Raw genomic sequence first — 20,146 nt, 5'->3', positions numbered from 1 at the left:
GATGCAGTGTGTGAATGACATACTGTGTCAGTACAGTACAAGAATCTTCCAGAAAAGATAGTCACACAGGATGTGTGTTTAAAAAATGTGCAAAGGGCTTCACATTTTCCAATTTACACGTTACCACATGCCTAATCTAGACTGCTTTTTCTCTTTTGATAACTGGACTGATGCTGCCAGGTGTCCTCATGAATGCAGTCATTAGTGCCCCATTATGGGACTTTTATCAGCATAATTATATGTAGATATGAAAGTGAACACCATCATGAGTATTCTTGCTGAGAATCAGGAGTTAGACACAAATGGGTTACATATATAAGCATTATAGTTTTTGGGGAAAGAAATTGGAAAAAGCTGGGCTTTGGGTGGCAGAGATGATGTCAGAACACCCTCCTGCCCAAATTTTGGGTTTGACAGTGTATTTGTTCTGTGATTTCATGGGAAAACATTCTGATTGAGAATTGTGCAGGTCTGATCTAAACTTTTTTAATGCTTAAAACCTGAAAGTGAAGCAAATGTAATATTGCACTGGAAGTGACACCATGGGTTTTCACCTCAGTGTACACTGTGATTTTAAGTTGCTAGACAGTTCAGTTTCTGGTCATGTCCTCTGCAGGAGAGGACAAAAAGCAGGAGTACTTTGTATTCCATATTGAAACTCAATCTCTGGGTCTGGCACCCTTTAAAGATGGCTGAAATAATCATGAGGAGATCTGCTTTTTCTTACTCTGCTGTTGAATTTAGTAGATTCATGAGCAGCCATGATAGATTTTTTTTTTTAAAGGAAGTTTTAGAGTGGCTTTGGGGACACAGGTGTGGCCTCATGAAGGCAAGGGGTATAGCGAAGCAACTGATTAAAGCACCTTTCTTACCATTGACATCTTCCAACAGAACATTTAGGTCTAAAAAACATTTGTGTTGGCTAGATTTGCAAGTTTGGGAGCAAACCAGATGTTGTGTGTTGAAACACTGCAGGTGGTGGAGTTGCTGCTAGCTCGAGGGGCAAACAAGGAGCACAGGAATGTGTCTGATTACACACCTCTGAGCCTCGCTGCCTCGGGTGGCTATGTGAACATTATCAAGATTCTGCTGAATGCTGGGGCAGAAATCAATTCCAGGCAAGTTCCCTTCACAGCCCTTATCTCTTGTGCTTGCTTGTGAGTTATGTGAGGAAAGTGTGTGTGTTTTCCCTGTGTAGTTTTCTCTGTGTGTGTGCATTTATGCCATGCTTTTGCATCTGTTGGGAGGTAGAAAACAGCTCAGGTGTGAGCTGCAGGGGTACAAGGAAAGGGCCAAGCACAGGCTGTAAGTCATAAGCACACCTCATAAGAGATGCCCTTCAATTTGAAGCCATCAAAAAGTAAAAGTGGAGTCTCTAAAGTAGAAACACCTGTCCAAAACCATACTTGCTGTGGAGAACCTTTTGTAGGTCCAGTAGAAGTTGATATGCAGCTGATTTGTCAGTGTGTGAATTCTCTGCCTCCATTAGTTTATTATAGTCACATTTCTGAAATGACCTTTAAAACAGTTGTGGTTCTTTCTTTCTTCTTTTTCAGAACTGGTAGCAAATTGGGCATTTCTCCCTTGATGCTGGCAGCCATGAATGGGCACACTGCTGCTGTCAAGCTGTTACTGGACATGGGCTCTGATATAAATGCCCAGATCGAGACCAACAGGAATACAGCTCTGACTCTGGCCTGTTTCCAGGGAAGAACTGAGGTGGTCAGCCTGCTGCTTGATAGAAAAGCTAACGTGGAGCACAGAGCCAAGGTAAAGAGCAAACAGCCGGAGGGGGCTCCAGAGGGAGGTGCTTGTAAGTCATGGTGTCTGCATTGGTACCTGATTTTCTTGCCTTTGTGCAAGTCAATTTCTCTAGTTCAGTTCTCCAGTCCAGTTAACTAAACCAGATATCATATAGAAAAAAAAGGGCTGCATTTAAGGAGTAAGATTTTGGTGGTTGCAAAGCTCATCAAAAAATGTGTTTCTTCAAATAAATGTTGATTCATCTTGTGGTGCTTACAAGCATAAGAAGAGTAACCCATGGTGTTTGTGAGTCAGATAAACACTGTGTCTCAGGTAAGCCACTCTCCCCCCACTAATGGCTTCTGTCTGCTTGTCCCAGACTGGTCTCACTCCGTTGATGGAAGCAGCCTCTGGGGGATACGCAGAGGTGGGCAGGGTCCTGCTGGACAAAGGTGCAGATGTCAACGCTCCCCCAGTCCCTTCATCCAGAGACACAGCTTTAACCATTGCAGCAGACAAGGGGCACTACAAGTTCTGTGAGCTCCTCATTAGCAGGTATGCTGTTGGCATGTGAGCAGTTTGAAGGGAAACCTGGCTGTGTTTACGCTCCATTGTCCCCATGTACAATCATATTTCCAAATAGCCAGCAGGGGGTCAAAAAATGGGAAAGGTTCTGTGTGTCTGTTGACTGCTGTCACATAATTTATCCCAAGGACTCAAATGAAGTCCTTCTTGGGGTCAGAGTGCTTCCTGTTGCCTAAATGCAGGGTTCTTCTAAATGCAGGGTTCTTCTGATGGCATGTGTTTGGTTTGTAGGGGAGCTCACATCGATGTGCGGAACAAGAAGGGTAATACTCCCCTGTGGCTGGCAGCAAATGGGGGGCATCTTGATGTGGTCCAGCTGCTGGTCCAGGCTGGAGCTGACGTGGATGCAGCTGATAACAGGAAAATAACTCCTCTCATGGCAGCCTTCCGAAAGGTAGGTGGTGGAGTTCAGCTTTTCTCTTAGCTGGGATTGTCCTGTTCATCCCTACATAGCTGTTAGAAATAGAGCATACTGACAGAAGCTACATATTTAATAATATCTCAGTTAATTTGAATATTTGGCATTGAATCTTCAGAAACAAGTACATGTGTCACCTGTGTAATGCCTGTATTCAATTCTAATTGCAATTTGCTTTATAGGCAGTGAAGTGAGTCTGGTTCTGGTGTGTGGGGGGTGAAATTTGCAGGGTTTCTGTGTGATAGAAGTGGGGGGAAATAGGATTGGTTCCTTAAGCGAGAGAGGGTGAGGACTTTGGTCAAAAAAAGTGCAGTTCAGCCTGATTTGAGTCTACAGATGGTTTCTGTTAGTAAGGGAGTGTGGTTGAGGTGATGCAGTACTGGAAACATTGCAGATGACTGTAGAAGCCTGTAGGTGTTAAGCTGTTAGAGATGGGCATCTGAAAACTGCCCTAAAAAGGCAGAAGTTTTTCAAGTACTTCTGGAGTAAGGGCAGCCTGATGAGAGGTAATTACTTGCCTTCTCTGGTGGCAGAAATGTGCCTCACTCGTTCAGAAGGTGAGAAAGATCTCAGAAAAAGCATTGAGAGTTTCATGTGGTGAGGGGTTGGAAATCAATCTTTTGCAAGGAGTGCTGGGCTGAAGTGTTTCTCAGTAAGGCAGAGGCAGCTGGTGTGATGGAAAGGGCTGTCCTTGCACTGTGTTTTGCAGGGCCATGTGAAAGTAGTGCGTTACCTGGTGAAAGAGGTGAACCAGTTCCCCTCAGACTCGGAGTGCATGAGATACATTGCAACCATCACTGATAAGGTAAGCTGGGGGCAAGGAAACACTTGACAAGGAACAGTACTGTGTCTCAGCCTCAGAGACAGTGATCTGACCTCTCTTCAGCTCATTGGCCACCAGCTTTCAGCCACAACACGAGTCCCATTGGAATTTTTGGGGAAAAGCAGCAGGAAATGAGAACACTGGCACTTTGTTCTCAATGCACTTTGTCATTTCAGGAGATGCTGAAGAAGTGCCACCTGTGCATGGAGTCAATTGTTCAAGCCAAAGATAGACAGGCTGCAGAGGCCAACAAAAATGCAAGCATTCTTCTAGAGGAACTGGACTTGGAGAAGGCAAGTGCAAAGAGTTGCAGCTGGGAATATTTCTCTCTTAAAATTCCTATTTCATGTTCCTTCATGATGATAAGGTCGGTAAAAGTATTTATTGGGATACAGGAGTGTGTGTAATGACCATAATTGGAGTGTCCAGAGCTGAGCATCTTGCTGTTCAGGTCATCTTTGGACTTTGCTGTTGTTCAGAGTAATTGGATCAGGAAATGCCAATATAACTATTTCCTCTGTACCAAAATAAGGATTTCTGAATGTGATTTGTCAAAAAAATGAATGTGGCATTTTCTAGTCACACTCATACGGATTTTAGGTCTAAACCACATTTGGTGTCCTAAATATTAAAAAATTTAACTAATTTACTAAAAGCCATGGTACTGTAATAGAAGTAAAACAGAGAAATCAAAGGAAATAAAAAGCATTTGGATTTCTTGAAATGCATGGCACATCTTGTAATGCTGTTCCATGTGCTTAACTTGTAGTTAAGGGAAGAAAGCAGGAGACTGGCTCTGGCTGCCAAAAGAGAGAAGAGAAAAGAGAAAAGGAGGAAGAAAAAAGAGGAACAAAGGCGAAAACTAGAAGAAATAGAAGCAAAAAATAAAGAGAATTTCGAACTCCAAGCTGCTCAGGAGAAGGAGAAGTTAAAAGCTGAAGGTGATTACTGCAATTATTCCAAGGAAAGAATGAAATTCGGTATGAGCTGGTATGACATCTGTAATAGATTTATGGATGTCTCATAGTCAAGGGTTTTGTGTGTTTCTTGGAGCTTTGTAAAAAAATTTAGTCCTAAAGTTTTTTAATAGGACAGGTGTGATTTGGAAAGCAAAACACTCAGGTTTCCTCAAACCAGTTAAGTTACTCCTGCTTTTTCTTTCCTCTTGTATCAGATGATCCCGAGGTCCCAATGGAGCCTCCCAGTGCTACCACCACCACTACCATAGGTATATCTGCAACCTGGACAACGTTAGCAGGCTCTCATGGGAAGAGGAATAACACCATCACCACCACGAGCTCCAAGAGGAAAAACAGGAAAAACAAAGTAACCCCTGATAATGTTCAGATTATATTTGATGATCAGCTTCCCATATCCTATAGCCAGCCTGAGAAGGTGAATGGGGAATCCAAGAGCAGCAGCACTAGTGAGAGTGGTGACAGTGACAATATGAGGATCTCCAGCTGCAGCGATGAGAGCAGCAATAGCAACAGCAGCCACAAGAGTGACAATCATTCCTCCACAGCTGTCTCCAACACACAGAGCAACAAAAAGCAACCGTCGGTGCTCGTCACTTGTCCAAAGGATGAGAGGAAAGCAGTGCCTGGCAAGTCATCCATCAAGTGAGTTCCTGTGACCACAGATGCAAAGTGCGAGTCATCCTTTTTTCCTCCCCCACATAATGACAGCATTTAATTCCTTTTGCAGGTTGTCTGAAGTTATTAATGAAGTGACAAGTAATTCCTTGTCTACTTGCACAAAATCCGCTCCTTCTCCCCTTTCTTCTCCAAACGGAAAGCTAACCATTGCTAGTCCTAAACGTGGTCAGAAAAGGGAAGAAGGCTGGAAGGAAGTTGTGAGAAGGTAAGCAAAATAATTCCCCTAATCCCCTTTGGTGCTGTCTTTGTGTGGCCTTCCTTGGAGTTACTGAATGGCCTTCTTAGTGGGTTTGAGCTGCTGCTGCCTAAGTTGAATTAGAAAATACAGTGTTCTTTTGGCCACCTTGCCCACAGCTTTCTGCTATGCAAGTGTTTCCTACTTAATATTGTTTCTGTTTTTGTGTAGATCCAAGAAGGTTTCTGTCCCATCAACTGTGATTTCCAGAGTTATTGGTAGAGGAGGGTGTAACATCAACGCGATCCGTGAGTGCACGGGAGCACACATAGACATTGACAAACAGAAGGATAAAACTGGAGACCGAATCATCACCATAAGGTGGGTGAGCAGGATCCTGCATTGGCTCTGTCTTGTGGGTATTTTCTCCTTTTAGAAAGTTGGTCTGCATAGGAAAATTAAAGGCTTGATCTGGTTGTTCCTTGGAACATCCCTTGAAAGCAGGGGAGAGGAAAGGGGTGGGGAAACAGTACAAGCAGCAGCAGGTACAGAAGACGGCTTGTGAGAAAATACATGTTGGGATTCTGTGTTTGTGCTTGTTAATACATGGTGAAATATGAAAGAATATTTAGGGAAGCAGATATTTTATCCATTTTTGGGATTTGGAGTATTTTAAACTTAATTTCTTGAGGAATTGTCTTCAGCAGGACTGTGCTAGGCTCAATTTTTGAATAGAGAGTTATTTTCCTGTTTGTGTTAGGGTGATAGAAGACAGGCTGGATCCTGTGTGGGAGGGCTTTGTGTATAATGTGTGTAAATACTTTGGATGCACTTTTCCCTGTCCTTCCTTTCGGTAGGGGTGGCACAGAATCAACCAGACAGGCCACGCAGTTGATCAATGCTCTTATCAAGGATCCAGACAAGGAAATCGATGAACTTATTCCAAAGAACCGTTTGAAAAGCTCAACTGTAAACTCCAAGATGGGGTCCTCGACACCTGCCGCCACTACAGCTGCTAACAGTTCTCTCGTGGGCATCAAAGTGACCACCGTAGCTGCTTCGTCGACATCTCAGACGGCCTCTGCGCTCACCGTGCCTGCAATCTCCTCGGCATCCACTCACAAGGGCATCAAGAACCCCGTGAACAACGTGCGGCCCGGTTTCCAGGTCTCCCTCCCGCTGGCGTATCCTCCTCCGCAGTTTGCACACGCGCTCCTGGCCGCTCAGACGTTCCAGCAGATCCGTCCCCCGCGGCTGCCCATGACGCACTTCGGAGGCACCTTCCCGCCGGCCCAGTCCACGTGGGGCCCGTTCCCCGTCAGGCCGCTGAGCCCCGCCCGCGCGACCAACTCGCCCAAACCTCACATGGTGCCTCGCCACAGCGGCCAGAGCGGCGGCGGCGCTCAGGCCAACGCAGCCAGTTCTTTGACGACGAGCCCCACGGCCACGACGACTTCGGTGGCTTCTACTGTGCCTGGATCTTCGGCGAGTGGCAACCCGAGCTCCCCCTCGGTGAGGAGGCAGCTGTTCGTCACCGTGGTGAAGACGTCCAACGCCACCACCACCACTGTGACGACCACGGCGAGCAACACGAGCACGGCGCCCACCAACACCACGTATCCGACTCCTACTGCCAAAGAACACTACCCCGCATCCTCCCCCTCGTCTCCCTCTCCTCCCGCGCAGCCGGCGGGCGTCTCCAGGAGCAGTCCTCCCGACTGCGCCACGGCCGCCTCTCCCAACAAAGGCGCGCCTCCGTCCGAGCCGGACGCGGGGAGCCCGCCCGCCGTGGATGCGGGTGGCTCGACCGGCAGCAGGCAGCCCAATCCTGGGACCGGCAGCTCCTCCGTGCATCCTGCTCATCAGCAGCCCCCGGGAGCTCCTCTGCCCGAGGCCAGGCCCCCTCTCCAGCAACCTCAGGTTCCCCCACCAGATCCTCGCATGGTCGTGCCTCCGAGTTTAGCGGCGACGAGCTCATCCGCTCCGGTGGTCGGCGCGAGCGGCGCTCCCATGACCTACCCCGTGTCCCAGCCGGCCATGGGCTCGGCTCAGCCTGCAGCCAAGATGGAAACCCCAGCCATCAGACCGCCTGTCCACGGCGCCGGCAGCGTCCCCAAGAATCCAGCTCCCGTGCAGAACTCCCCCGTCGCAGTCCTCAACGTTAACCACATCAAAAGGCCCCACAGCGTTCCTTCTTCAGTGCAGCTTCCTTCTACCTTAAGTACACAAAGTGCTTCTCAGAATTCGGCCCACGCGGCGAACAAGCCCATGGGGAACAACTTCAGTGCTACCCTGCCTTTCGGGCCCTTCAGTACGTTGTTCGAGAACAGCCCCACGTCTGCTCATGCCTTCTGGGGCGGCTCCGTCGTTTCCTCTCAGACAACACCGGAGTCCATGCTCTCAGCTAAGTCCTCGTTTTTGCCAAATTCAGATCCGTTACATCAGTCTGATACTTCCAAAGCCCCGGGTTTTAGGCCACCGTTACAGAGGCCCGCTCCAAGTCCCTCAGGTAAGCCTCTGGCTTGTGTCCATTCCATAGTAATGCAGTTCATTCTTGTGTTGTTTAAGCCAAGTGGAGTTCATTTTAAGTGCCCTGTCAAATCTAGTAACTGTTTGGCAGTTGATGGGCTTGATATAAGAGGGTTTTTGCCATTCCAGTCTGCTCCTCTCCCAATAGCTGAGATGATAAAACACTCTTATTTCCACTCCCCTTCCCTACTAGATAGTGAGTGTTCCAGTTTGTGATACCTTGTCCTGAGACTGCAGAAAAATGGGCAGCATCTTCCAAGGTCTAGGGTGGTAAAAAAGTGAACTTGAACCTTACAGGCTGTGTCTTCTCTTAATTACTAAATTTGATCCAAAAAATGTAATTTCCTTGACTGCCTGCATTTTTTAGTAAGACATTTTGCTTTCTGCCCAAAACAGAAGCCAAGAGGTTGTCACAGAACCTGTTATGGCACTTCCAGAAAGTACAGAGATGGTTTGGACCATCTCTGCCTGTTTTTGTAGGAGCACTGAGGTGCTAATAGATTGAGAGATACAGTAGCACTTTATTTGCTATTTTGTGAATATGATGGTGCTTTAATTTTTTTACCTTGATGTGCTAGTCAGCATTTTGACTAGGGCCCTGTATGCCCCTAAGATATAGAAGTGCATAAGTCTGTGATCCCTAAGGTTTTTTTTTCCCTTTCTTCATTGAAGAGGACATGAAGGGAGCAATAATTCTTTTATTTGGGATATCATTCTCAATTTAGGTGTGCAGCACAACTGCCACACACTGAACAGACTTGCCCAGTGTGAAGCTTAATGCTCCAGTTGCCTTTGGAAAATTGTAACACATGCCCCTAAAGACGGGTGGGATAAAAGTTTTCCTTTCTATTTTCATGCTATCAGGGACCTCTTGCTGGAGTGTTGGAGTTGTGGGAGTCACTTGTGCCCATTTTCTCTCGTAGGTATTGTCAGTATGGATTCTCCCTATGCTTCTGTAACACCTTCTTCTACACACCTGGGGACCTTTGCCTCGAACCTGTCGGGAGGGCAGATCTACGCGCCCGGGACACCGCTGGGCGGCGCGCCTGCAGCTGCTAATTTCAACAGACAGCATTTTTCCCCTCTTAGTTTATTGCCTCCATGTTCATCAGCATCGAATGGTGAGTTCTGGTCAGCAGGGAGCTGCTGAGAAGCTGCTGTATAAATAAAATTGTCTGGCAGAACTGCATAAGGAGCTCCAGGATAAAATCCTTAGGGCAGGTTCTGGTTCCTTCTCTACTTTTGGCCCCTGTAGTTAGGAGTTTTTTGGACAGAAAACAAATAAGCTGTGGGGTGCTGGCTTATTTAGGGAACGTGTTAATGTATTTTATTGGCAAAAACAATGATAAACCCCAGGGAACAAATCAAAAAGAAGAAGAAAAAACAAACCCAACAAAGACAGGTTTATGTGGGCCTATTTCAGCTGTGATCCAGAATATAATCCTCAAATCCTCTGTTGCTGATAGGCAGTGATGCTTAGTTAAGGTTTTGTGGTGTGTGTCCTCCAGTGGCTGAGCTACCAGGGCATGGTAAGCATTTTATATAAGGGGCTAAATTGTGGTGAATATCTCTGTGCTCTGGAAATAAAACGATCCTGAGGTGGGTGAATGTGGCATTAACCAGCTCCCCTTGTCACTTGTTGGACATGGAGGGCAGGTTTTTAGGGTCTAGCTGCCATCACTAAGTGCTCCTGTTGCTCTCCTTGCAGAATCTCCTGCTCAGTCCGTGTCCTCTGGAGTACGAGCACCCTCTCCCACCCCTTCAGCAGTGTCCTTGGGATCAGAAAAGCCCAGTAACGTTTCTCAGGACAGAAAAGTTCCTGTTCCCATTGGGACTGAACGGTCTGCACGCATTAGACAAACTGGAACATCAACTCCTTCTGTAATTGGGAGCAACTTGGCTGCTCCGGTGGGCCACAGTGGGATCTGGTCCTTCGAAGGTATAGGTGGCAGTCAAGGTATGTGGGGTTATAGGAGCACTTGAGTTGATCCCACCATTGTGTTTGTCTTCAGCACAGCAGCGTGCTAAAGTGGGTGCCTGAAAACACAGAAATGTTCTTTCCAAAGGCTTTGGAACAAGGACTTCTCTTAGCCTTCCTGTCCACTTAATTGTTTTAACAAGGTTTCTGAAGCCCTGGGGGGTTCTGAAATGTCCTGGCTATGAAGATTTGGTACTCCCAAGTAGGAGCAGGAAAAATAAAAACAGGCCTTCCAGGCATGAACACAGTGAGGAACATGGAATTGAGGAAGAGGGGAAATGGAGGTGTCACAAGATAACTGTCTGGAGTTTCTTGTTGATAAAGAGGTTTTTTGTATGGTAGGAGTTAATATTTAATTTGTAGCTAAGGTAGAACTTTTTGTGCTGAGAATGGTGCTTTTATAAAGTGATAAAAATCCACATTTGGCTTTCCTTTATTCTTTTCAGCCGTCCACCTTCTACTAGCACAAGGCTCTTGACTCTCCTGGAGTCACATAGAATCTAGTATTTTGGATTTTATTAACAATTTCAGTTAGTGGTCTTACAGCTTTTCTTACTGAACCTGTCAGGAGTCTTGGATGAAATTTCTGGGAGACTGATTAACTTCTTCCATATTAATTGCGGGTTTTTTTTGTGGGAAGTTATATTTTTAATTTTTTTAGGGCTTTTTTGCTTGGGATGAGGGGTATGAATATTGAGGCTGTGTTGGATTGGACCTCTGGATGTCCTGTCAGCCTCCTGCACAAAATGGGGTTAGCCATGAGTTTTGCCTGTATTGCTCAAGGCTTTATCCAATCTGCTCTGGAAAACCTGCAGGGACTGGAACTGCTCCACCGTTCAGAACAATCTGTTCTGCTCCTTGACTGAGTCCAGACAACTGAAGGTTTTAATTGACTGACTGTGCTGGCATTTTTCCCCAAATACAAACTCTTTTTTTACTTCACTGATGGTCTTTTCCCAGATAAAGCTTTAGAAATTCACTAATTATTTGCCTTGTGTGGCTGTGAAAGTTATCTGTTGTACCTGTCTTGGCTTTTGGGATGCTGCTTTCTTTCTGCTTCGGTCAATGACTTCAACATTTTGATTTTCAGTTCACTTTGGGATTGGCTCTTCTCTACTTGAGTATTGGAGTGCCTCAGAAATGTTTCTGTACCCCTTCTCCAAATAATGTTTTTTTTATGTTTTGTTTTGAAAATTGGATTTTTTGAATGTCTTGAGTTTGAACTGTAGCACCAATACCAAGCTGCCTCTGATGAATTCACAGAATTAGGACATGAGCACATATCTGCAGCTGGTCCTTTCCTGGTTTTGGTTTGCACAGATACTTCTGTGTCCCTTTAGAATATGAAGTAATTAATGGAAGAATGGTAGTAAAGTAGAGCAAATAGTCTTCATAGTGTACATACCCTCTCCACAGCACCAAAGGCACGAGGAATTGAGGTTTTTGGAGGATCTGAGGTTTTTGGAGGAGGGAGAGTTAGCCCAAATTCCAGCTTTGCTGTTGAAATGGAGGAAAGTTGCAGGGGCAGCGCTCTGGTTGCAGGTAACTGTCCCAAACTCCTGGCAGCAGCTCAGGGCTCCTGGCCCTGCAGGTGGCACTCCTGGTGCTGTCCATCCGTCCATCTGTCCGTCCATCCACGCCGTGGGCTCCTGCGCTGTGGAGCGGGTGGGGGCTGAGCTCTGTGGGCTGGCAGGGGCAGGGGTGCCGTGGCTAACGCCGTGTCTCTGTGCTGCTGGCAGACAAAGTGGACTGGTGTCACAGCGGCATGGGCAGCCACATGATCCACAGGCCCATGTCCGACCCGGGCGTCTTCTCGCACCAAGCCATGGAGAGAGACAGCGCGGGCATCGTAGCGCCTTCCGGTACATTCCATCAGCCCGTCCCTGCAGGATACATGGACTTCCCAAAAGTCGGGGTAATGACCTCCTTGGCTCCTTTCTATCCTGCTGGCCATACAGTGGCATTCATTAAAGCATCCTGTGACTGTTCTTTTCCTTCCCCCCAGGGAATGCCTTTTTCTGTGTATGGGAACGCCATAATTCCTCCTGTAGCCCCCATCACAGATGGTACTGGAGGCCCCATCTTTAACGGGCCTCATGCTGCTGACCCATCTTGGAACTCGCTGATAAAGATGGTTTCAAATTCCACAGAAAACAATGGGCCTCAGACGGTAATTGCTCCCCTTTTTTGCACTGTGTATTTCACTCAAAATGTATCATAATTCCTGTCTGTGCAGTTAGGCATTTGGGAAGACAAATCTTGGGGCAAAATTTCATAGGAAAAGCCAGTTTATGTGCTGTTAGTTGAGCTTTCCCTTCCCGAGAAGGGGATGCAGCAACAGGGCTGCTGCTGGGCTCTGTAGTTGAGGATGTTGTGACTGCGTTAGGAGCCCCCCGAGGAAGGGAGTAAGTAGCTCTTTGCTGCTCTGATCTTGCCTGGCTTGCCTACTGAATATAATTTAGGTAGAGGGATTAATTCCCCTAAACCTCTTGTTCTTACTCAGGAACTAATACCGTAATGGAACATCAGTAGCTCTGGTTAGATTACATCCTGTGATTGTGTTTAATTGGACAGTGATCCCTGTTAGTGTTACTAAATAAAGATGTTTCTGGGCTGAATTTACTTGGGAATGATCCAAGCTGTGGGGAGCACTCCCAGCTCTGCTAGGCCATAGGTGTGAAGGAGAGGGGATTTGGCCACAGTTTAGGTATTGCTCTGAGGTGTCTTCTCATCCCTGCAAGGTGATTTCTGGTTTCATGAGGAAACTTTGCCCCCCAAAGAAAGCTTTACTGGGTTAGACCTGGGATTCCCCAGAGTTGAAAGTGTTAGGGGAAGGTAAGGTGGGAGGAATCAATTTGTTGTTTGTCTGAACTTATAGTCAAGAAGAGTGCACATCCCTTGCTCTGGGTGTGGAGGGATTTGGGAGCTGGGCTGAGCAATCATTTGCTGCACCCCCAGAGCCCTGTTCATGGTCCTGGCCAGGAGAAGTGTGACGCTGCAGCCCCTGTGAGCTGTGCCCTCCTGGAGCAGCCCAAAGCACGGTGCTAACCTGGGTTTCTCTTGCAGGTGTGGACTGGAACCTGGACACCTCACATGAACAGTGTGCATATGAACCAACTGGGCTGAGTGGGATCAACATGCTGGCCTTGAGATTCCTTTTTTTGCAGAGGAAACCACAATTGGCAGAAACAGTTTATGTGCTCCCAGATCATTCTACTGATGTGCTTGACTGAAGTGTGTAGGCTTTTTGCAGAAGAACTTACTAACTGACCTTTTTCTGTGAACATTGTGACCGCCCATTCCCCACCATCATATGTTTCAACTTAGTTAGACTTTCTTCTTTCCTTTCCTCCTCTTTTTTTTTTTTTTTTTTTTTGACATAACTTTCTGTTGAAGCTGTTCTTTGGCTGGTTGGTTTTAGTACTGTAAACTGCTTCTGAGCAAACACAGAAATTTAGCAAAATTATGTAAACTTGATCCTGAAGTTTTAGAATGGCAAATAAATGTACAATTGTTTACATAACAAATGGCTAAGCAGAAAGTAAATTTCAATATGTCAGTTATAGAGGCTCTACTTTATGTAGACTTAAATTAATGTGAGATATGTACCTTCATATTCAGAAATCTGGATGTTTCCTTCATACATTAAACTATTAATAAGCATAACTTTTCTACTTGTGTAATTTAAATAAGTGATAAAAAGAGAAACACCCCAGGCATTATCAGAGGGCCTTTTCCAAATGTGTGTTGGATTTTTTTGAGAAAACATACATTCTTTATTTGACATTTCAGGAGAGCTTCCTTGCTGAAGGCTCCAGAGGCAGGTCTCTTCCAGAATCAGGCCCATGTAGGTTTATTTGGAATAGTCCAAGTGGGAATTCCCATGTTCATTGTTAGGAGCTGTCACCTGTGGGCACAAGTAGCCGGAGATGAAGGAGGGTGGGTCCTGTGAGGCCGGGCTGGGGAGCAGTGACACAGGATCCCTGTACAGCTCCCTTAGAGAGCACTTAAAGGAGATCTACTGCTCAGATTTAGGAAGTATTATTTGGTTTTATTATGGTTCCTCCTTAGAAAACCAAGCAAACACCTCAGCTGGCCACAGAAACTACTGGCTTTCAACGATTGTGGTGGTATTTGAGGTGTCCCCAAAACTTTGGCATACCCAAGGCTGTATACCTGTCCTTAGGTGCTGCTCTGAATAAAAGCAAGTTCCTTTTTCCAGCAGTCTGATCTCCTTAAATACATCCTGTGAAGATCTGGTGCTAGCAAAATCGATCCCAGAGTGAGGAACTGCTCAGAAAAAGGTTTGAAACTCCATCTCACACCTTATCAGTGTGGGTGAGTGCCCTTCCTCTGTGCTGCTACAGTCATTTGCTACAGGCTTTAGTGCTGTTTAGGGTTACTAATTATTAATCCTACTGGGAAATAGTGCTCAGTATTTATTAGCACCATGAATTCCAGAGTATTTGTTGACCTGAGAGTTACATCCATGCCTGGAGCAGTAACAGGCCTGATACCACCACTGTGGCAGTGGGCTGGGCACAGGAGATCCTGGGTGGGTGGAATTGGACCATTTTTATTCCCAGATAGTTTTGGGTTTTTTTCCCCCGCAGTGTAATGCTTTTTCTTTGTCCAGTAAACCAAGCAATGCGCTCTTTTGGGAGCGGGCAGGTGCTGTTTATTTGGGGAAAGGGAGCAGAACCAGGGTTAGAACGGGAAGAGAACACAGTGCAGTGCATGGTCTAAGGGATGTTTTGACCTCTCCTTGCCGCAGAAAGGGGTAAGGAGACAGGTCAGAACCTGGCTGGGAAGGAGAACGTTCCTCATGTGGAATGATGAAGTGTTTGGTTATGATTAATTACTGTAGAATATCATCTTCAGGCTGAGAGGGTTGGGACTGTTCAGCCTGCAGAAGGGAAGGCTGTGTGAACTCCTCACTGCAGCGTTGCAGTATCTGAAGTGGCCCAAGAGGGACTCCTGTCAGGAACTGCAGTGATACGCCCACAAGTAATGGGTACAGTGGAAAAAGGGGAAATTTAGGCTAGCTATTGGGAGGAAGTATTTACTGGAAGAGAGGTGAGACAGTGACCCAACCCCGACAGGGCTCAAAGCCGGTTTGGACAACACTGCCAGTGCTACGGTGTGATCCCTGGGGATGCCCGGTGCAGGGCCAGCTGTTGGACTCCGTGGTTCCTTTCCAAGTCAGCACACACTCTGTGATGTGGCGGGAGGTGTCCCGGCCTGGGGCAGCCGGGTTCCGACCCAGCGCAGGGCGCGCCGTGAGGCGCTGCCCTCCCCGTGCCCTCAGCCGCCATGGGGCGGGGCGGCGCATGCGCCGCAGCGGAGGGGGCGGAGCCAGTCGGCATGTGGCGGCTCGTGCGGGCGGGCGCGCGGGCCCCGCCGGCCGTGGCGGCTCTGGCGGCGGCGGGAGCGGGGCCGGGGCCGGGCGGGCACGGCGGCACCGAGGGCTGGTACGAGTGGGCGGCAGGGTCCCCGCCCGTGCACTGGGCCGAGGGCGGGCTGGCGGCGCTGCAGGAGGCCACCGGGCTGCCCTGCTGGGCCGCCATCGCCGGCGGGGCCGCCTTGCTGCGCACCGCCGTGACCCTGCCCCTGGCCGCGCAGCAGGGGCGTCTGCTGGCTAAGGTGCGAGCGCTGAGGGGCTCTGAGGGAAGGACCGGTGGAGGGGCTGAGGGGGCCGCGGAATGAGCATCGCAATTCCTTTATTGCAGCGGGTTTGGGGGCGTTTGGGGGTTTTTTTAAAGGAATTTTTACGTTTTGTGCTTTTTTTGGTTGTAGAAGTGAGCATGTGTTGCACTCTCGTGTAATACGGTCTCTTATGCTGTGGGTGGTGACTTTGTTCACTGCCGAGTTGTGTCCTCATGGCCTTTAATGTATTACTCTTCATTTTATTAATATATGTATACAATTTACATATTTTATCATGTGCAACACAATATATTTGTAAAATACGTACAGTATATTGTAAATAATACATTCTATTATATTGTAGTGGTTTTGATTTGTTAATTTAAGATTTTTCTTAAGCAAATATGTATTTTCTATTATATATTTATATTTGTATATTATTATTAGTTGTTATAATTGTCCGTTTGTTTTTTTTTTTTTAACATTGAAGTGCCATTACAGCTGAGTCTTCTTAAGTGGAGTAGCTGATTACAAGTCCTGAATGCAGGCAAAAAGATGCTTGCTAAGAATTGCCCTGGTTTCAGCTGTAATAGAAATCACTTTTTTCTTTAAAAAGTACAAAATCTAAAAAGATTAAAATTCTGTGTTCATTTCATGTAGTAGTAAGAGAGTATTTTTGATTGTTACTGCAACTACTTGTCACTGTGACCTTTGTGTGGTTATTTTGTTTAAAGATGAAAGGTGTTCACTGATGTTGAGTGAGATGTTAACAAGATGCCTTGTCCCTCACAGGGGTTTCCTACCCCTACAGGTGTTAACTTACAGTGGTAATGAATACGTTTGATGCCTGTGCTGGTATTAAACCATAGAAGAGTAATAATTGTGTGTAATACGCATCGAGGTATTGAATTTTACAGTGGCAATGTGTATTAATTACTGTACATTATTAATACATATTAATTCCTGTACACTGTAAAAATTAAATTTTACAGTGATAATTAATAAGTGTAATACTTGTTCAGGTGTTGAGTTACCAGGGATAACTAACAACAGAGGGGAGAGAGGGAGGGAGTGTTACCTGCCATTTTGCCCAACCAGTTCTCCTTTTCTTTAGCTAGCTGGAAAACCTGCAGCCTGAGATTAAGGAGCTTGCCCAGCGCCTTCGCTATGAAGTTTCAGTGCGTGGAAAGCAGCTGGGCTGGTCTGAAAAGGTGGCCAGGTACGAGGGGGATTGCCCACACTTCCTGAATCTGTTCTGGAGTGGGGTGTGCGGGAAGGAAGATGCCACAAACAGCGCTTTGGCAGCAAGGTTCTGCCATGGCCCACAGCTTAGATTTTCTTTCCCCGCCTGCGGTTTATTTATTTATTTATTTATTTATTTATTTATTTATTCTGTTGCCTTTCAGCCTTTGTCCGTGTCAAAGCTCTGACTTGTGCTGTCCTCTCCCAAAGGTCCCACTTTGCCCGGAACATGCGGAGGATTGTCACGGAGCTCTACGTCCGGGACAACTGCCACCCCTTCAAGGCCACGCTGCTGCTGTGGGTGCAGGTGCCCATGTGGGTGTGCGTGTCCCTGGCTCTGCGCAACTGCAGCGTCGGTGCGCTGGGCTCTGAAGGTGGGCAAGTGCACTTGTGGAGGGTTTTGGGGTCAGAAAAAGGGCCCTGTCCCACAAATAGGTGCTGCACCTGGACACAAATCTTCTCTCACTGTCACCTCTTATCCACTTGCTGCCTTCACAGGCACCTTGTTGGTTAAAGGGCACAATGTCCCAAGCTTGGTGTACAAGCGGATATAAAAATCAGTCAGCTACTCAGGTTTTAAACCTAATATATAATAAATAATAAACCTAATAGTATAATAAACCTTAATTAATATAAATAATAAGTAATATTTGAAATGAGTTCTAAACTTAATGTAGTCTGACAGTCCTGCTTAGCAAATCATATTATACGTGCCACACCACACTCACTGTTAATCTGTATTTTTTCTCTTTCCATTCTCTTTCCATGTGAAATACTGTAGACAAGGTGAATGTGTGAGGGTCCTTTAAATTTAAAAAAAACAACTGATTTTTTAGACAAGAGTTTATACTTTGTTTTTTTAAGCAAAGATGGCTAGTTCTACAGCTACTAAGAAGAATATAGTTTTCTCAAAATCAGGAAATAAACACTGTAGGTTACTGCATTCCTGTTTTCCTCACTGACTTGTAAAATATTTGGGATTGAAGTATTTTTTTATTGCACATTTTCCTGTCTGTGGCTGTCATGAGCTAAGCCAGGTCTTGGCTTGTATCTCTCACTTTTCTTACTTATATTGGTAGCAGAGTGTTAAACCAAAGATTTTGGCTTTAATTGTACTTACCATGTGGATAAAACATACCTGGAAACGTTGGTCTCTGATTTAACTATGGTACAGTTCTGGCTCACTTGAGACAGCAAATTATACTGAATTTTGTATTTTCTTCAATTTTTTCCCTGTAGTGCAAGAACAGTTTTCCTCAGGTGGAGCACTGTGGTTCACAGACCTCACGGCGCCTGATTCCACGTGGATTTTGCCAGTGTTCCTGGGGCTGGTGAATTTGCTGGTGGTGGAGGTATGTTGGTGGGATATACCAGCAGCAGTGACTGCAGAGGGCTAACACGTGAAGGTGGCTGCAGATTGTCACTGCTTCAAATGCACTGGGCAGAAGTGAAACACAATCTCTTTGCTCTGTGTATTTTAATGTGTTAGGTGTTTTTGTTCAGAGGCCTCCAGGTCAGATGGGACATGCCTCAGAGCTACTTGAACTTCAGTAATATTTAGTCTTGACTGCAATTTCTTTGGAATGCTGCTCTAATGAGATTTCTGGGTGTTAATCTTCAGTACAGCCGTTTCAAAAAGAGTTTGTTTGTGACTGTGAGTTTCTGCCCTTTCAGATCTTTGCTTCCCAAACAAAAATGCCAGTTTCACGGATCCAGAGACTTGTCACCAACTTCTTCCGTGCGGTGTCCGTGGTGATGATCCCTATTGCTGCCACAGTGCCCTCTGTAAGTATCCAGGTGACCTCTGGGATGTCACCTGTGCCTGGGCTGTTCTGGTGCTTCAAGGACAGCCCGAAGGCCTCACGTGTTTCTTGTCTCTACTGCTGTGTGCTTAAGAAAAGTCACATGTTCTGTCTACGTGTGTGCTTAAATCTTGTTGCCTTTGGGATGTTTTTGTTCAAGGAGGAAGACTTTGCACACTTGAAGGGTGTTAATGTCCTCCATGTAGCTTGAAAAAGGAGAGGAAAGCTTTGTGTAAAGACACACAGACGAATGTTTGTTCACTGGAAACCAGTGTAGTTCTTAAATCAGGAAATTTTCCACATCTTCCTTTCTTCAAACACTTCTCATTTTTACCAGGTTTTGTTCTGCAGAGTGTTCTTAGTAAAAATAAAGTGTCTGGTTGTTTGGCTCAATTATAGTTTTAAATACAGAAGTTGAAGCAAGCTTAATATGAATTAAGAGCTGTCGAGCCTCAGTGTAGATGGCACTTTTCCCCAGAGGAGTTCAGAGACAGACAGTTACATTTCACATGGAAGCCATTATTGCAGATGAGAGCAGGAGGAGTGGTTTAGGTGAGTTATTTTAATCAATCCCTGGGAATAACCCACAGCTGTGGTTCAGGAGGAGCTGCCTGAGGCTGGTGCTTTGCTTGCCTCCAGGGAGCTGACGTGTGCCTGTGTTGTTGCAGTCCATGGCGCTCTACTGGCTGTCCTCGAGCCTGGTGGGGCTGTCCCACAACCTCCTGCTGCGCTCTCCCGCCTTCCGCCGCCTGTGCCGCATCCCCAGGACCCCGTCCCACTCGGACACGCCCTACAGGGACATGCTGGCTGCCTTGGCCACCAAGTACAGCTTCAGGAAACAGCACCTCTGAGCTCCAGGAGGAGCTGCCTCAGCAGTGAATCATGCTGTTCTAGTCAGATGTACTTATTTGCTGTATATTTATTTTCCAAATAAAATGCTGGCTGGCCACGAGGAAGGACTGGTCAGCAAAAATGTGTCTTTACTGGGAAGCTTTGTTTCAAGGGGGTCCTTTTGTTGCTGCAGTAGTCCAGAAATCTAGGTTGGTCTCCTGAATTATCATAAGAAATTGGCCAGGTGAGTGTTAAATAAAGCTGTGACTTATATACAGCGCCTCTCTTTTATTCTTAAGTCCTAAAGGTGAAAAGGTTTGGGTTTTTTTTGTTAAAAAGATCATGAATTAATTATTTACTTTAACTTTTTTAAAGATTCCAAGCTACTACTGTGATGTAAACTAACAAAAATTCAGAAGCAGAAATTTTTAATGCAGACTTGTAAACATTTATTTGAGTTGCTGCGATAATCTAGTGGAACTTTACAGATAGGGCTGACTAAAACCAGCAGTTTAGAAGAAAAAGTGCAGATGTCATTGGACTCACAACACTGCACTTTACCTGTAAGGATGTTTCACTGAGGTCTTCCACTGTTTTCACTGTTAGGAGTCTCAGAACATCAGTGATAGTTGTGTCTGAATGCTGCCAGGATGTTTTATACCAAAAAATACTCCCCAAAACAGGTGTGAAACGGAAGGCAAAGCAGCCAAAAGCAT

The 20,146-nt window shown here is 46.1% G+C and overlaps 2 protein-coding genes across 8 annotated transcripts in view; both read left to right on the top strand.

The window, feature by feature from the left end:
* ANKRD17 (ankyrin repeat domain 17) overlaps window positions 1-13,575 on the top strand; it is a 68,070-nt gene extending 54,495 nt beyond the window's left edge. For 3 of the 5 annotated variants that reach the window (XM_054283762.1, XM_054283759.1, XM_054283758.1), the window contains exons 19-34: window positions 976-1,118; window positions 1,557-1,770; window positions 2,123-2,298; window positions 2,560-2,722; window positions 3,456-3,551; window positions 3,746-3,862; window positions 4,339-4,549; window positions 4,744-5,191; window positions 5,277-5,432; window positions 5,634-5,783; window positions 6,260-7,911; window positions 8,855-9,052; window positions 9,640-9,888; window positions 11,649-11,824; window positions 11,915-12,079; window positions 12,976-13,575. In XM_054283762.1, the coding sequence (XP_054139737.1) occupies window positions 976-1,118; window positions 1,557-1,770; window positions 2,123-2,298; window positions 2,560-2,722; window positions 3,456-3,551; window positions 3,746-3,862; window positions 4,339-4,549; window positions 4,744-5,191; window positions 5,277-5,432; window positions 5,634-5,783; window positions 6,260-7,911; window positions 8,855-9,052; window positions 9,640-9,888; window positions 11,649-11,824; window positions 11,915-12,079; window positions 12,976-13,035 (4,374 nt within the window). In that variant the 3' untranslated portion in view covers window positions 13,036-13,575. The remainder of the gene's footprint in view (window positions 1-975; window positions 1,119-1,556; window positions 1,771-2,122; window positions 2,299-2,559; window positions 2,723-3,455; window positions 3,552-3,745; window positions 3,863-4,338; window positions 4,550-4,743; window positions 5,192-5,276; window positions 5,433-5,633; window positions 5,784-6,259; window positions 7,912-8,854; window positions 9,053-9,639; window positions 9,889-11,648; window positions 11,825-11,914; window positions 12,080-12,975) is intronic. The other 2 variants (XM_054283761.1, XM_054283760.1) reach the window with 1 other exon arrangement.
* A 1,698-nt stretch (window positions 13,576-15,273) lies between these two features.
* On the top strand, window positions 15,274-19,576 carry LOC128941848 (cytochrome c oxidase assembly protein COX18, mitochondrial). Of its 3 annotated transcripts, none has more exons than XM_054283830.1 (6): window positions 15,274-15,552; window positions 16,674-16,774; window positions 17,008-17,171; window positions 18,037-18,149; window positions 18,472-18,582; window positions 19,268-19,576. In XM_054283830.1, the coding sequence occupies exons 1-6, from the start codon at window positions 15,274-15,276 to the stop codon at window positions 19,448-19,450; spliced, it is 951 nt and encodes a 316-aa protein (XP_054139805.1). In that variant the 3' UTR covers window positions 19,451-19,576. The 3 variants fall into 3 exon arrangements, with proteins under 3 accessions (XP_054139805.1, XP_054139807.1, XP_054139806.1); XM_054283832.1 differs by having other exon boundaries at window positions 15,328-15,380; window positions 16,670-16,774; XM_054283831.1 differs by having other exon boundaries at window positions 15,472-15,552; window positions 16,670-16,774.
* Window positions 19,577-20,146: the final 570 nt, after the last annotated feature.

The sequence above is a fragment of the Melozone crissalis genome, unplaced genomic scaffold (genome assembly GCF_028551555.1).
Source record: "Melozone crissalis strain CALT ecotype California unplaced genomic scaffold, PUWL_Pcris_2 ptg000039l_1, whole genome shotgun sequence".
Lineage (NCBI taxonomy): Eukaryota > Metazoa > Chordata > Aves > Passeriformes > Passerellidae > Melozone > Melozone crissalis.
This window is presented reverse-complemented; position numbering and strand designations above follow the sequence as displayed.

Bases quoted from the DNA above. Each gene is read 5' to 3' on its own strand.
- LOC128941848 (XM_054283830.1), top strand. From the start codon at position 15,274: ATGTGGCGGCTCGTGCGGGCGGGCGCGCGGGCCCCGCCGGCCGTGGCG. The intron at 16,775-17,007 runs GTACGAGGGGGA...CCTCTCCCAAAG, and splicing joins TGGTCTGAAAAGGTGGCCAG to GTCCCACTTTGCCCGGAACA. The intron at 18,150-18,471 runs GTATGTTGGTGG...CTGCCCTTTCAG, and splicing joins TGAATTTGCTGGTGGTGGAG to ATCTTTGCTTCCCAAACAAA.